The sequence below is a fragment of the Tigriopus californicus genome, chromosome 1, assembly GCF_007210705.1.
Source record: "Tigriopus californicus strain San Diego chromosome 1, Tcal_SD_v2.1, whole genome shotgun sequence".
NCBI lineage: Eukaryota > Metazoa > Arthropoda > Copepoda > Harpacticoida > Harpacticidae > Tigriopus > Tigriopus californicus.
Window position 1 is genome coordinate 4,229,276 of NC_081440.1, and position 17,320 is coordinate 4,246,595.

Sequence of the window (17,320 nt, forward strand, 5' to 3'; positions counted from 1 at the left end):
GTCAACGGACCGACCATTAACCAAAACAATAATAAATTGACATCAAATGAAGAAAATGACCCATAATGCTTTTCTTTGTATATAATTTGAATTCACCTTCAGATTACTAGCCGCAATTTTACTTCTGACGGAAGAGTTTGCTTGAAAGCTAATTCGTGACAAGAAGGCCCAAACAATTTAGGTAGGAACGCATGATCCTCCTTCAATTCCTTCAAAACTTTATTGGTCACTGGCAATTTCCAAATTTTTGACCCTACCAGTTAGAAACTAACATCCCCCTCGGTAGAAACAACAGTGAAGAGGAGAGTTTTCTGTGTGTTGCAAATTTACCAATAAACAAACACTTCTGAAGCCATAAAATGTTTCGACATGGTCGAAATGAAACAAAAGGATGGCATGATGCTTATGATGGTGCTATTTAAGGTAACTTTTAACTATGCGCTCAAAATTTTAAAGATGTTTTTTTGATATCAGCAAAACAAGAAGAACAATTCCTGCTTAATGAAAAAAGTCAACTTCCGATTATGAAAACATGTAGTGCCACTTAAAACATACATATTTACCGGCACTAGAAATACAAAAAGTTCAAAATTATTAAACTATTCAATTTGTCAAACCTCTTACAAATTGAATTGCACAGTTTTCCTCAAAATTAGCCACCAAACGAGCTGACAAACACTTGGCGATAATCAAATAACATATTAAGTACATTTTCAATCCCAGACACTCACATGATCTTTTTCTATTGCTTTCAGTGACACTATATTGGCTAAAAATGCAAATCAAGTCACTTCAACACATTCAGGAAACATATTTTGGAATCAATATTTCATAATTGTGCTCAATATATCTCGTTGGGCAACTTGTTACAATTTTATGAAAATTCATGTCATTTAAAGGAAGCACTTTTGCTCAAATAGGAAAAACTAAGTACTTAATAGAATGCCGCATTTTTTTAAAACAAATAATAATGCAAAACAATTATTTGTAGAAGGTATTTTAAATTTTAATTTCAAAATCTTTTCTTCCATTTTAGCATGAAATGATTTAATGAGTCAATCCAAATCATGAAGAAATAAATAAGGATGCCAAGAAAGAAGGGATATTTTCAAAACAAGACAAGCCTTTCTCTTTCCACGTTTTAATGACTCATAATTCCCCACAACGTCAAATCCTATTCATTTGTTGATAAATGGAAAGGTAGAGCATTTCTTAAGTTTTAGTCCCAAGTCACTAATTTAGAACTCGTTGAAAGTACTTAAATAACTCGGAAATATCACCCGAACATGTCTCATAACCACTAATTTTGAAATCTACCGCCAAATCTTGCACCATTGTTACAATTTTTGGAAAGTGATGCCATTGAGGAAACAAGGCCTTGTGAGTGCAAGCAAGCATGTCAGACCTGTTTTAAGAGCGAGTGGGTTGACATCTGAATGACTCTACGTTATGGTTTCTGATTGTAGAGCGCCACCTTTCATAGGATGGAGCCACACAGTTTCATTGTTACCCAATCAACTGCAGAGGAAAACAACAGACTGTGTTTTACCCTTCTTTAAGGATATAAACATGTCTTCGTTTAAGACGACCTGCTTTGTTGGCGGGGCAGTTCTTAGTTGGCAGTACTTGACAGCTTCTATACATATAAAAATGAAGAGAGCTTCATTCACTTTGAGCTCGACAACTGGCCGTTTGTAAACATGAGCAACAATAAGTCAGATTTGAAGACCTTGTCGAACTTGTCCTCTTTGAACTCGAAATAAATGGACTCTTAGTCCGTTGACAACAACTCCTATGTCATTTCCTTATAACATACGCTTTGAGAAATTGCTGAAATTGAGCCTTTGTCCTAAATGTAAATTATTAAAGGAAACATAATATGCTACACCTTCTAGTGATTAGATACATATAGTTACATTTCGCTATTGCATAACTTTTGGTCGGATTTTATGCCCTCTTTAAATGACTTTTTCATCAGGTCAAGCTTTAAATGGAATATGTGGGAAGACGAACAAACACAAACATGATATTTGTACTTTGTTACTGATTCGTGTATCAATGGCATAAACATGACTAGTGTAGAAATATGACATTCAAATAAACTGAAATCAAATAGCATAAGATAGGTGCATAAAATTAGGATTAGAGGAAGGAAAGAAGCAGCCATAAATGTTTACTTTTCGGTCAGTCAAAAAGAAGACGCTCATGCCCAAAGTGGCTTCTAAAAAGAGTTGTTTTTCATCAACAAGTTTGTCTTGTCATCTAAGGAGACGAATAAATAAAATCCCTTTTAATCTTGTTTCATATGTAAGTATGACTGGGAAGTGATAACAGTAAAATAATCAAACGAAACTTGACATTTCCTTGATAAACCCAGCGTTACAAATTTGGAAGTAATCGAATGGTTGATGATGGGATGCAACCTAAGTCTGTCTCTTGACACTATACAATCAGAGGTTTGCGTCTGTACTTAAATATTATTTAACGAAGATCACTCTTTTCATTGTACACTTATGTCAGATTTCCCCAGACTCAAATCAGGGTTGATCTTGTTATAAAATTGATATGAAATGGCATCATTGTCCGATTCAAAGAACTATTGGGCGTTCTTCAATTAAATGACAGCTTCTAGTTGAGCACCAAAAACATAAATTGATTAGCATCCCATACCATTATGGCCGGCATAAGAAATCACGCACATTGCTAAAAAGTCAACAATATTAAGTGGTCCTTCAACTTTTTGTGACATTGGCCCTTTCTTTAACTTTAGCTTGCCACGAGAATACAGGGTGCTATTTTCATACAAAACCTTACGCTGTTGCACAATGTTAATTTGTATGTGCCCTGAAAAATAAAATCAGCGTGCGATGAATGAAATGATCAAAAGGTTAAATTGATGTATCAAATTGATATCGTACCAAAAAAGGAGTTCTGATAGAGTAGGAATTGAGCCACTCAAAAACTGTTGTCTTGGATGATGATTCCAAATTCATTGAAACTGAAGAAAAACAAATTGTGCTTATATCTACTTACGTTTTACGAAATAGGTTAGTTCTTTCCCAATTCATTACCAGACATGTAGACTTGGAATGTAACGAAGTCGTGTTTTTCCTTTCATTCGTTCCCGCTGACGTATCGGGCAACTAAACTGGGACTTAATCTGGTTTTGTTTTGACAGCCTCTTAGTCATTGTGCGTCTACGAAATAAGGCGAGCGAAGGCCAAATGTAAAGCAGCAACAGCATGTAAGGTCTCCAAAACCCTCTATAACATACTTTAAAATAATGAACACTGACGGACCTTCCTCACTCGCATCTCTGGACGAACTTTCTCAGATCGCACACTTCTGAATTTTGGACAGTCATTCAATTCGAGTTCAGTACATTCCATGTCGAAGCGGCGATTTGCAGGTAGCTCAATATCACCTTAACATGGGTCGGAATCAAAACGATCGGATGAGCAGTCCTCTGTTTGCATCACATTCAATAATTCGGGCAAACTATCATATTAAAAAAAAGGAACCAAAACGAGTATAAATTCAATCTCTGAAAAAATATCATTCTTTGCCATTCGATTAGCACATCAGAAAAGATTGTCTTCGTCGTAGAACCCAAGAGTAAAAAGTACTCGTTGCCCAACTTGCAAGCGAATGGAAAAAGTAGGTTGCGTGTTTGATGAAGGACAAAAAGCGCTCTTCGTCTTCACTTAACATTTACATATACAATTAATTCACTTATTATGGAACTATAAAAAATATCACCCTGGTTGAGATTACACGATGACAAAAATATTATGATAGTTTAGAATATTGATGATAGATCCTCACATATGGCAGCGGTTTATTTTCTTACAGTTCAACGGTGTTGTCCCACTCCATTTGGACGAAGCTCTCAAACGTTTTGATCATGTTAGTCGCTATTCAACATTGAAATTTGAATAAACAGACCTATCAATTCAGAGCTGAAATAACGTAGCCAATTCACAAGTAAACCATATGTTCACGTATCTGTGTGCTGACATATTTCTGAATATATCCACATTCATTTGACCAAGATTTTCTCTAGCTTCTACCATACCGTACAATCATTCAATGGAAACAACATAACTAACCACTGTTATTGCCAGGACTGATCGATCATATGTTCAACACAGACGAAAAACGTAATGAAATACATATTTTAATACACGTCGCTAGGGATTCTATACATGCCTCTAGCCCTCTTCATTTTCAGGGTGGCGAGTTTTGATTCTTCTATTTAAATGACTGGATACCTTGATCCTTAAGAAAGTGTGACCCTGATCACAAGTCCTTCATTGAGCTGGTCATTAGTTGAAAAGGCAGAGCAAATCAAGGCCTTTACGCTGCTTAATACCAGACTGGGCTTGCTTCTATTCATTCAGGGTAGAATTGGGAGGAACTAAGATCACCTTCCTCTCAAGTTCAGCCTTGAGCCTAGCTTGCTACTCAGGAACTATCTTTTTACGTAAACAGTTTTAAACACAAAATACAAAACAAAAATTTCATCTTAAATTCAATTCAAACAAGTTTCAAAGTAGTTTTTGTATGTTTGTTGTACATTGGTAAAAAACTACTCCACTTCCATTCATCTCTAAACTCTACCTTGGCTTTACTTCCCTATGAGCTTTATCCCTGAATGTTCCCTTGGACCAATAGAAACATTTCATGCCCGTTTTCCTGGTTTCACAACATACGTCAGGGAACCAATTTCAAGTGAGACGTAGAAAGACCCTCAAATCCCAATCTCTGGCCCAATCTGGACCTGGAGCTCAATCCGGACCTCAATCATCGACGACAGCGTCATGCCCTCAAAGCAGAACGATATGCAGGCCTTGGGTGAGCCTGAAGGTTTAGCCGCTTTGGTGGACGGTCTTCAACACGGCCTCAAACTCCATGAACAGGATCATCAAGAGTGTGACTCTGGGAAGAAGGTGGTCCCTCGGGAATCTTCCGAGACCGAAGAGGAGGAATCGATTTGCCCTTTGAGTGGGATGGGCGGCTCAGCTCATTTGACGGGTGGACGGCGGGCGGGACTCTGTGGGCCCGATGATTCCGAGGATGAGAACGGAGAAGAGGAGGACGATGATGAGGAAGAAGAGTCCATCCAATCCTTGTCTTCGGGAGGACAAATCCGTAACCCTGAATGCTCGCCTGATGCCCGAAAAGGAGGGGATCATGGTGAGGCCCATCAATCATCAATTATTTACGTTCATTAGGACATAGGAGAGGAAAGAGTCAGGGGCCGTGGACTTTCATGACTAGTTTAAGAAAGAAAATCGCAGGAACATTGAACTGGATGGTTTGGGGGAAGCTAAGTCCGACTCACAAAAATTTACGATATTTACGGCTAAGTTTGGTAGTGTTCTTCGTTTTGTTATTTTGGGCTCTCTTAACTAATGAAAGACATTTCCCGTTAGGTTTGTATACTTCCAAAGGACCTGTGCGTCGTGGTGGAGTAGAACAGCGCCCACATCAATTGGGACCCTATGGACGAACAGGACCCGTGGGGAGTCAGCCCACCTCGGTCTCTCAGGCACACAAGGACAAAGAGGATGATGATTTTGATTTGATTTCAATCGGAGCTTTTCTTGACGAGATTTATCCGGAATTGAGCTTGGCCCAGAGCTCTCCCACGGATTCGCCCAAAAGCTTGCATGGTTCTAGCGTCATTCCAGTCATGGACATGTTGGATGGGGCATTTGACAGTGGCAAATCCCGCATATTGATCAAGCATGATCAAGAACCGTCAGGGTTTCGGGCCATTCCCACGACCCTGTCTTTTGTGGTCGATGAGAGTCATCGTCGATTGGGTATTAACATCCCACGCCAAGCCGTTCCATTCGACGGAATGCCCAAAAATTTGAGAAATGGACAAAAGCTAGAGATTTGTCTCCAACTGGACCCCCGCGTTCCCAAAATCATCAAGGTGAAGGTACACGTGGAAGAGTCTTTGGACGATTTGGGCACCCCAAATTGGGTTATTCGATCCCAATTTCTTAGACTTCAACCATTTATGGGTCAAAGTGGTTTGGATATTTTGCTCCACGGCGTCGACTCCTCCCAAATTGAACGCGCCAACAATATTTTGGCGGGTACCTCCGACCAGGAACTTCTGAAAACGCATGGACCCAACAAAGACACAATCTTGATGATCCTATGCATGCAAAAAGATTCTCCCCGAACACGGTCCGAGATTTTGGCCGTTACTAGAAAAATCTTGGGTTCGACCGACCCCAAAGTGCGGGCCAACATTTTGGCCACTAACGAAATTGGATCCAATGCTTTTGAATGTGCGTTATTGAGAAACAAGCCCGAGGTGGCTCGGTACTTGGCCGAGATTTTTTATGATCTTGGTGTGGATCTAGTTCAACTCAGGGACGTAGGCAAGAACACGGTACTCCATGTTTTGGCTCGCCGAGGCGATGACACGGCTCCCGCCCTTCAAACATTGCTGGAGCTTCGATTCCACGGTAATCGACGGGTGTTCCCGTCAAACTTGGCCAATCTCAAAGGCGAGTTGCCAATTCATCTCGTGGCTCGGAATGAAAAATGCCATTTGCGAACCATCCAACTTCTCGCCCAGGATCTGCCCACCTGTTTCACTACCCCCTCCTCTAATGGAGGTGCTTTACCTCTGCACTATGCTTGCCAATATTCGAAGGATCCAAACCTATTGACAGCCCTGCTTCATTTCAATAAGGACCTGGTCAATGTCCGGAGAGATGATGGTTGTACCCCCTTACACCTGGTAGCTTGCCGCTCAGATCAAGAAAGTGTGGCCGATGGTTTGGTGGCATTGGATGAAGACGCTCAAATTCGAATGGTAAGAACTCTCTTGGAAATGGGAGCAGATGCCACCTTGAAAGTTGATGGCTTTTTGCCATATGATCTTGTGGATGAGCGAACAAGAGTGAGGATGCTCTTGAAAACTGGTCGTCGAAACGATAGCGGGGGTAGCCAACACCATTCACCGACGTCTCGTTCCCCTCCCAATGAGTTTTTCCCAGGTAAGGCAAAACTTGGTCTAGCTCGCTAACGTATCAAAAAAAAAACATGATACCATTTCATTCCACTCTAGCTTCCCGCGTTCAGCAAATGTCTCCCGGGATGATGAGCCCTTCAGCTACCTCAGGCATTGGTTCGGATCTAAGCAGCCCCTACTCTCAACACCACAGCCCTCCCAATTCTGACGGCTACACGAGCAGTTTGGATCAAGGCAATCGAGGCTTTTACTCCCCAATGAGTGCGGGAAATCAGGGGGGGCCAGGGTCCGTTTCGAGTGGAAGTGCGGGGCAAGAGAGCTCAGGCTCTGATTCAGAGGAAGGAAACAACAACTTGGACGCCATTGCTGAGGCGATTTATCAGCAGTTCCCTTCGATCCAAGAGATCATGAATGCGGATCCCGAGCTCAATAACTGATTATAAACTTCAATAAGTAACGCGTATGTTTTGCGCTCCTATCTTTGAATGGAAAAGGGTTCGTTGTGTGTCGACATTTTTGACCCTAAAACTGGTAATTGTAACCCACTTGAAAACCCGTTTGTCATGCATGGATTGAGTGGAAATCAAGTCTCCCTTTTCTTTGTGGAATGTGATATTACGAAAAATAATTGATTGGTAAACCTTTTGATCGAAAACTATATCAAAATCGTTGGAAATGCGAACTATTTTCTTTTTTGCTTATGTGTTGATGTTTTCAAAAATCTCTTTGTAATAAAACATATCAGGAACCGAAATAATAAATGAATGTTTCAATTGGCTACAACGTTGCGTGTTTCTCATCGATTTCCCTCGCCAAACAGAGTTCCTCGCCCTCTTCCTGACAAATAATCTTCCTCCTCCACTTTCGGGGTTTCCCATCATACAGCAAATCACAAAATTACTTTGGAACCTTGTTTGATATCACAAAAGCAATTATTTTCGTGGCTTATCCGCATGGCCGTTTAATTTAATTTACCTTATGCTTCAATTAATGTGAGTTGATTTCAGGCGACGCAAAAGTTAATTGGTTCAAAGAAGGGGTGAAGAGGTTAAGCGGTGAAGCGGAAAACCACGAAAATATCTGCGATTTAATAAAGATAAAAATGATAATAAGAATGTTAACCTTTATTTTGACTCTTGGTCTTGTCCGATTGTAAAATGTATTAAAGCCTAATTCTAAAGCTGTAGAGAGATTCTCAAGGACTCTATAAGACTTCGAGTCACTTTCAATTTACTCGGGGTCTTAACCGTCATTTCCTTTGCCTTGTGTCTTTCTTCGGCAAAATATGAAATTTAGTGGCTTATCCATGTGCCTTATTTTAGATTAAATGAGGAAACCAGGCCACCTTCAAAACAAACATAGTCATGCTCTAACTCCTTTCTTACTCGAGAATCAGTCTTTTAACTCAATTACTTCTATATCATTCATGGTTCACACAGACTCGTAGGTCCCGAGTCCAAGTCTTTGTTAAAACAGCCAAACGACTCGCGAGCCTGGAGTCTTTTTGCAGAACTCGTTTACAGCCATAATGTCATTTAAAAACTGTCCGGCTGAATGGCTCTACATGCAATCAGAAAATGAATTGTTTTCTGTTTTGGTGACATGCAAATGCCAAAGGTAACGACGACAAAAGAAACTAAAATTGATCATGAGAGGCGATACACCAAACGAAAAAATTTGGTGCAATGCTCTGCTGAAGATGTATCTTTAAAATAGAGTACGATTGTAAACACGTTATCAATGGAAAACCTGCTGCGTAAAAGAAGATCACTGATACTGAAGCCAAACAAGATCCTGAGAAAGATCAACAAAAGTATTCTCTGAGCGACTTCCAGTCTTACAAATCCTTTCAAATTGGGCAAAAATGAAGTTTCCATTCAACTCCAACATTCTTTTAGTCCTTCTTCTTGGCGTTTTCGCTCATCAAGCCTATTCCATTTGCTGTCCCTGGTATTTGAACAAGGTATGAGCACTTCCTAAATTGCATTTCAAGATTAACTCTAAAACATGAGCTTTCGAATAAAGGATGCCAAATGCCAGTGTGACGATGGAGGATTAGTCCACCCATGGGACTGTTGCTCCGAGGGGGCGTGCAACGTTTTCTGTTGCAACTGTGGAGGACCTTGTCGAGTAAACGCTACAGACCTTTCTTGGGAAAACATTCTACCCACCTTGGAAAATCGCCCTCGGCGTGCTATTCCAGACGAGGAACAGGGATACAATCGATTGGAGGACCCGAATCGACTCTACCATGAATTAATAGCCGTAAGCTTGATGGAGGAGGGTTAATTTTCTTACGCTTCATCAATTTTGTCGCTTAAGCGTTAGTTCAATGATTCCACATGTTTGGAACAAAATGAGTCAAAAAATTGCCAAAAGTACACAAAAAGCTCAGGATTGTTATAAGTAATAAGTGTTTATTTACCTAAAATTACACAGCATTTAGATTAGTTTCACATCAAAATGGGAGAGGAAGCCTATTTTGTATCTTGGGTCAGGTTTTTGGACATGCCTTAACATTATTCATGCAAAAAAATCCTACATTAGACACTTCGGTTCTCAACTCTACTTTCTTGTTTATTACCAAAATGTTTAAGCCTCATATCTGTTGTGTCTTTTAGAACTTATTGCAAGCACAATAAATTTGTGGTAAAATAAGATAAAAATAATTGTTTTTGGTGCATTTTCGGACGCCTTCAGACATTCAATCACACACTTCTTGTGAGGCTTTATGAAGCACAAGGGTTGTCAGTAGAAAGCTCAAAGTTAGGGCAAAACCTTAAGATTTGAGCAAAAGTGCCAATTATGAATGCACTGTGCGAATTGGTCTGAAGTCTAAACCTGTTTGAACGATATTAGGTTGGCACAGGGTGACTAGATAATTAGTTGTTTTGTCCGTAGAAAGAGCTGTACACCAGGGAAACCTCTGTTTCATGGCTAGGACCCTAATGTAGAATACAAATTCTTATTTTGCAAGGCAAAAGCAAGCCCAGTAACCAAATCAGCTGTTGTAACTAAGGCATTGAATAAGGGTAGTCAAAAAGGTAATTCCACATCTTTGCATTACTCCTGCAGTTTGGCGCTTTCCATTGTGAGTTTTTTTTGCAAATGTTGATATCTTGAAAAAACGAACAAAAAATTCCAAAACATATGTGGATATTCTTTAAAATCAATGTTAAGGAGAACGCATCTAATAAGCCAGCGTTAATTGAAATAGAAGCGAAATGGAGTCTCATCCACAAGTGGTCTCATCATATCAAATAAGCATCAGATAAATTTAAGACAAGAAAAAGATTAAAAGCACAAATTTCAAGAAATCAAGAAAGAAGTATTTGTTTCGACCACAACCAGTTTTTTGTTAAACAAAATGAGAAGTCTGAATTTAGCATATGCTATCAAACAATCGATCACTCTCGAATAACCATTGGTTTCAAAATTCCAAATCTAAGTAAAATGAAAGTTTCAAGAAAAATGCTATGCTTTGATTCCATTTCAAAATGTTACTTCTCGATCCAAGTATCCCATTCCATATTCCAGTGGTTCGTATCAAGGCGAATGATGTTTCGAATATCATGAGTTTGAGCACGTTAGGAGACTTTAAGTCTCCTTTCGGGTAATGTCTGCAATAAATTTAAAATTGATAGATTTAGGTATAAATCCAACCATCGACAAATTGAAACTAAAGTGGCAGTAGCGTAAGCAAAGCGAGTCCCGTAAGATAGCTATAATTTTTCATTTCAGAGTGCAATGCATTTTGCTAGCATTGATCAAGATGGTGACCAACAACTCAGTTACGAAGAAACACTCTCCTATCTTTCCAAGACCAAGAAAAACTTTGCTCATAGATTTCGCAACCCCAAAGAGGCGTTTTGGTTCAGCAACATGGACAAGAATGGAGATGGGCATATCCAATTATTTGAATTTGACGAGGACGTTCAACTCTTCGAGTCTTTCCTGGGCAAGCAATGAAGAGAGAACGTTGTCAACTTTATTTATTTAGCTTGCAATTAAATGAACATGGACCTTTGAATCAATACAAGCTGAACCGCAAAACCTTAACATAAACGATGATATCTATACTGGTGAGGTTTCTTTATCCGAGCTGTAGCTTGTTTCAGTAGAAACTTCATCGCCATCGTCAAGTCGTGAAAGTCGAGTAGGTGTGGCTGGAATAACGTTTGGGGAATGCAGAGGCTCATCATGGCCCAAATTTGCGGTACTCATCGAATGTGTCATCAAAACACATTGTCGTTCACCTGAAATGTAAATGTAGATAAACATACAATTAGAAGCAAAAATGTTAAAAAGATACTATGCTTTGAATTTGACATACTAAAAGGAGTTTGAAGGTGCATCGCAGTAAATGACAACAGCCCATTTCGACGAAATGCCAGTCCTGTTTCTTCGTTGTCGCATTTTCCGTAGAGGCTCACATTTTTGATATTTTTGTCTGCTTTTCCGATCAGTTTTGCATTGCAACTTAAATTTTTGGTATTGCCAACTTAAATTATTCAATGTTCTGAAACGAGCTCTGAAGTGTAAAAAGCTGCTTCATTCGTTATCACTTTTTTTAGGAGTTACAAGTCTGCACTCAATTTGACAACTATTCCCATCTACGTATATCTAGTAAACGATTCCAAATCGAAACTCTTGGTACTCAGAGTAAGTACGTATGTATAGTAATATAGTAGTATATACAATAGTATGTATATGTAAGTAAGTATAAATGTTGGTTGCAACACTGTTTTCATACTAACCATCTCAGAAACTGAAATTTGTTGTTGATTATTATGGAATTGTAGTGGTTATGATGAGAGCATGATTATTCCCCAATCAATAATCAGAATAACAAATACCCATCAACCAAGCTTTTGATACATTTTTCACGGTATTTTTGGTTCGGGTGCTCGATTCAGAGGAGTAAAACCACATCGATCGATTTTCTGAGAGACAATGTCATTGTTCAATATCAGATCGGTTATGTGTGTGTGGGCATGTTTGCCACTTAAAAGTGTTATCAAAAAGTTTGGTAATGAGAATCAAACCACAGACCACATTTTTTGTACAATACTTTCAATGGATGCATAAGCAAATTCGTACTGGATGTTTTTTGGGTACATGTCTTTGGTTTTAGCGTGATTATGGGGCAGCCTGATAAATTTGTGAAGCTCATTTGCTGTTCCTGTTTTTCACATTAAGATAATTTACCTGAAGTTTGAAAGGATTTTGTTGCAAAGATGAACGCAAGTGGTTTTTAAAACGCCATTGCTTGATAAAGAAGGAAAATCAATATCGGTGAAATTTGAACTAAGGTCTAAAACATGCTTCAGAAAGTTTCAATAGATTTCTTTACGAGTGCCCTTCCCATTAAGAATCAATTATTTTAGTCTTAAGCTCTTGTAAGCATTAGATGATTTCAATATTCCCAGTGGGACAAAGTGACCTCATTATCAAACTCACCTTTCTTTCCATTACGGGCGTTTCTGCTCTCATTTTTCCAACAGAACATGAAGAACACAAAGACGAAGGCAATTGATACATACAGTAGAATTACGAGACTAAATGCAGAGTCAGATATCATAGGTAACCCCCCTGGTCGATGGCCTCTTTCTGGATGACGAAGGTCTTCCAAAGTAGATTTTAGATCATGCTCGTCCTTTTCAACCTTGGGCTTCTTTACATGATTGGCCCAAGATAGATTGACCCCTATGCTCCAAATCAGGTACTGAAGAAAATGATTGAAGAAGACTTTTCCATTTTGTGGACTCATTCTGAAAGTAGCAAAGAGACATCGCTAAGGCTTTTCAAGTCCAATCTTTTTCAAACCCTAATCCGGCAAGGAAAACTGAATCCGAGCTAGAAATTTCAAAGAAATATTGTATCAAGATCATATTTTTCATGTAAGGACCAAAGATTGAAAAAAAACTTGGTATGTCTCCCTTCAAAATATTACTTTATGGCTAATGGATAAGGGTCGTTGACTAGTTTTCGATCGTTCTCTTTTATAAAAGTGAACGACACAAAATGACTATGGGGTTAAATGTAAGGAAAACCAAAGCGATTGGCACATATTCAGTTGGTTTTGTTCTTCTTTTGGGAAGCCATTAGGTAGTCTTCATAATTACATTGCCCCATCAATGTTAGTTTTACTGAAGAAAATGATGGCTTAAGTGGATTTCAAATGGAACCTTTTGGACCGGTTGGTCTTGTTGACTTACCTGATAATGCAAAGAGATTGATTGTCAATGTGTATCAGATTGTTTCAAAAGGCAATATCCGTTCCAACTGTTGCTGTTCACGGGTTCCAGTTCTGCGTTGCGCATTTGTGTGTGACAATCTCTCGTGGCTTCGCCAACTGTTTCCACCTTTTCACTTGGGACCACTCAAGCAAGGTTGGATCGAGTGCAGGAAAGACTGATCATTAGAGAGTACAAACCACGATGGCTATTATTCTTCTTGTCCCGTCAAAAAATCCACTCCACCCTCACAGTGCCAAGCCCTGAGCACTGTTCTTCATTTTGGACCATGTTTCTGGAACCTAGGCTTGGTCTTGTCTCTGTTTGTGTGAGTTATTGATGATGATATACGAACGTGCACGCACTGCAGTATGGACTCGTAGCTCCCTCACTCTCCAAAGAGGAACACCTACCACAGACAGCCGACACGAGTATACGTGCAGTTGTTGGACCCCTAGACTGTTCCCTTCCATTGCCTGGGTCCAGGACATCCACGCATACTAGTATAACGTAGATTCCCAGGCTTTCGTTGAGGCCTTCGCAGATCCTCCATCAACAATGATGCTCATAGGGATGCTGAAGTAAATTTATGAACAAATTTTTAGATGCAATTGTTCCACTTTGATGCAAAGCTTCAGTCTTTTCATGTTTGGTATGCCATTAATGGATCAACATTGACAAAGGGGACAAGTAGTCAAATTGACTCTAAAGATCGGATCAGCAGCCCTGAGTGAGGCATTGCTTCCTCTTTCATGGCATGTATGCGTTCCAATTGAGCATGGTCCTTCTCTATTTGGCCCTGGTTCAATCTCCTGGGCGTCTTGTGGGAGAGCGTGCAAATGTGGAAGCTTATTGCTAGCCTTTCACTCGTGCTCTCTTTCTCCTTTTCACAGACCCTACGTTCATATTTCTTTATCGTTGGCGCTTCAATCGCTCTTTATGTAAAAGTACCTCGTTATGAGTAGTCATGATAGAAAGGTTCCAGAGCATTTCAATTGTTTACAAGGAGGATCCCTCCATTTTCCATCGGTTATCTTCTAGTATTACGGACGCAACATTGAGCGCGCTCGCACAACTTGTCCAGGGATGGTTGGGCATAGATTTCTAGACACTGGATGTCGGACGACCGACCACTCGGCTGGTAAAACAGTACAATGGATGGTCTCCAGGGAATTGATTACAAACCGGTTTATTGTACTGTTTAGCCAACCGAGTGGTCGGTCATCCGACATCCAGCGTCTAGAAATCTATGGGTTGGGATAGTACAATTGAAATTAATTAGGTAGATAAGACAACCCACCCCATTAATGGGCACCAATCGGTTAGTCAGATATGCATGAAAAGAAAGCTGAGACATTTTGATGAAGGAACTTTTAGAAAAAAAAATAAGTTATAACTACTAAAAAAAGAAATTTTTACGTTACCTTTAACATCAAGATTAATCCTGATTAATTAGAAGCATTTGTTAAGAATTGATCAATTACGTAATAACTTTACATACTCAGTCAATTCTGAATATTTCTTTGGTGTCCCAAGGGATGATGGAATGATAATGCAATGCTGATTGTTTATTAAGTCTGATCTCCTCCTCCTCCCTGCTATGCATCCCACTTCTAAAATGTCCAAGGAACATACGTGCCAAGTGTAGTTAGCGCGGGAGCTCAATGTTGAGTCCGTTGTATTATAAGATAACCGGAAGTTTGGGGGATTTCTCCTGTTATGGCCTCAGAAGCTCAGAAGCCAAAAAACGATGGCCAAAACGAAACAAATCCCCAATGCAATTACAACGCTGGGGTCTGGATCCACTCCCAATTGTTGCACGACGATGCTCACTACTAGGATTCCACCATGGATGTTAAGGAGTTGCAGAAGCCACATCTCCGGCCATTGCACAAAAACCCAAACAGACCTTTGGTGTCCGATTTTGGTACTCTAGTTGCGTGATTATCAATTTGTAGCATTGCCTTCAATGGAATCATCAATGCCATCCTCAACTCCATAAGTCATTCAAGGAAGATCACAGTTTTTTTACCCCCACTTTCCATGTGATCCATTCAAGATTGGCTTGATCACATATGAATGAATTGAGGGCTATGATAATGAAACTATATCAGACTGGTATTTGGATGGGTGAAACAAGCCAAGCTTGAATCTTTGTCCGTAAAATATGACAAGCACCAGCCACCATCTTTGTGCATTAATTTGAATGAACTTTTTCTCAGTTCACAAACTTGAAATAGTGTTATAGCTTATCAAAAATCATTAACCATGAATACATGAGCAAACATGTCAAAAGACCTTACTGTTAGGAACAAGGTAAACAAATCTCTTTTCATAAGTCAATCAGGCTTTTTGGATGTCTGCTATATACACGTGTATGAAGCTGAATATGCCATCTTCAACTTTACACAAAACAACTGTTCATGATCATAGAACAAATCATTGGCCACTTCGTTCCTTTTTGCATGTCGCTAGCTTGGCTTGGCTTGATTTTGTTATTTTGAAAGTAAAAAAGGTGGGGCTTCATGAAGAATGTCAGGGTGGTTGAAAAAGAGTACCAATGAACCTTGAGAAGAAACAGCTGCAACATTAAGTTCTAAAAATAGCCACGAGATGGCAGTACCCCAAAGGTCAACAGCTAAATTCAGACAGGAATCATTAGGTAGCTGTTCGGACCACAGAATCTTCGGTTTTATTACAATGCGATTGCAAAACTAGTTTCTGTTTGTATTATGGGGCTTGTACTACATTTTCCACTCATTATGAGACAACTGCATTAGTTCTAGCAAACAAGTAATGAACTTTTAGTACGATTACAAGGTTGAGTGATTCCACAATTTTCTTGACAATCCATCAAAGGCGGTAATGTGAGGTTATAATATCCTGGGTCCTGCGCCTAGAACCTATGGATGAGGAATCAAAATGATTCAGGAAGAACCAATCATGGAAGCCCCAAAGATGGCAAGAAAGAAGCCAAAATTGCAAATCTATCGGCAAATTAATCCAAATATTGATGCGTTGCATCTTGGACCAGGGCAAGTTCCCCTCTTCTCTGAAGGTAGCTCATGTTGTTCCAATTTTCAGAGGGGGAGATAAGTCACTCCCCAGTAACTACAGGCCAATTTCTCTCACTTTGAATATTGCGAAGGTGTTTGAGCAGATCATGAAGTTCAAACTTGTTGAATTTCTTGATATACATGAAGTCCTTCCTCCTAGCCAGTATGGGTGCGAGCACATTTTAGCACGGTTACCCAACTGATTGAGCATATGGAGCAGGTTATTGAGGGACTGGAGAGCCATGAATCAGTCGATGTAGTTTATCTCGACTTTGCCAAGGCCTTTGACAAGGTAGATCATGGCCTTTTAGTTAACAGGCTCCATGAGATTGGGATCCAAGGCAAGGTTCTCAATTGGCTAAGAAGTTTCATTTGTGATAGGAAACAATTAGTTGAGGTTGAGGGATCCCTTAGTGACGTACACGATGTCAAGTCAGGTGTCCCTCAGGGCTCCATTTTGGGTCCTCTCCTTTTCATCATCTTCATTGCTCCGCTTAGAAGCTTGGTAGTATTAAAGTCAAATACAGATACAAAATGCAAAAAACTTAGCAAAAATATGTCCATTCATGGAAAACTGCACTTGGCTCTCTTCTTCATGCTCTTGAGCAAAATAGACCTGAAAGCATAGGTTTTCTGATCTGAAGCTCATAAAATAACTTGAAAGTAACATATCTGATAAATTTGAACAACTTATCAAAGTCTATTAACAAATAAAGTAAAACTGGCAAGTAAGAAGTCAAGCCCTTTTGGGCGCTGAAGTCTCCTTTGCTAGATTTCTACATAACTAACCTATGTTATGGTTTTGGTTCAGTTACAATATGACTGTTGGCGCCAAAAGACTTTGAAGGGGGATTCATATAGGCTGGTATGACAAAGGAAATCACAATTTTGAACGTTTTGAGGTTTTCATTGTAACTTAAAAATTGTTTTGCCTGTAATTTCCGGCCTAGCTAATACGGTACATTAATAAAAAAAAGAAAAAAACCACTTCCCAAATTCATAGAGGACCTAGATAACTTTCTCAAAAT

At 39.5% G+C, this 17,320-nt stretch overlaps 2 protein-coding genes and 1 long non-coding RNA gene across 3 annotated transcripts; 2 read left to right on the forward strand and 1 right to left on the reverse strand.

Moving 5' to 3' along the window:
- Positions 1–4,668: 4,668 nt before the first annotated feature.
- Positions 4,669–7,783, forward strand: LOC131880397 (uncharacterized). Its single transcript, XM_059227028.1, has 3 exons — positions 4,669–5,196; positions 5,436–7,025; positions 7,097–7,783. Exons 1-3 carry the CDS (start codon positions 4,821–4,823, stop codon positions 7,435–7,437), a joined length of 2,307 nt encoding a protein of 768 aa, XP_059083011.1. The 5' UTR covers positions 4,669–4,820; the 3' UTR covers positions 7,438–7,783.
- Positions 7,784–8,762: 979 nt separating this feature from the next.
- Positions 8,763–11,079, forward strand: LOC131884158 (uncharacterized). Its single transcript, XM_059231841.1, has 3 exons — positions 8,763–8,963; positions 9,026–9,265; positions 10,742–11,079. The coding sequence occupies exons 1-3, from the start codon at positions 8,865–8,867 to the stop codon at positions 10,967–10,969; spliced, it is 567 nt and encodes a 188-aa protein (XP_059087824.1). The 5' UTR covers positions 8,763–8,864; the 3' UTR covers positions 10,970–11,079.
- On the reverse strand, positions 10,976–13,908 carry LOC131884166 (uncharacterized). The gene is made up of 3 exons (XR_009373692.1): positions 13,219–13,908; positions 12,461–12,771; positions 10,976–11,256 (listed from the first exon to the last, which is right to left on the reverse strand). It is a non-coding gene; the product is annotated as an uncharacterized LOC131884166 (long non-coding RNA).
- Between the last annotated feature and the right edge of the window lie 3,412 nt (positions 13,909–17,320).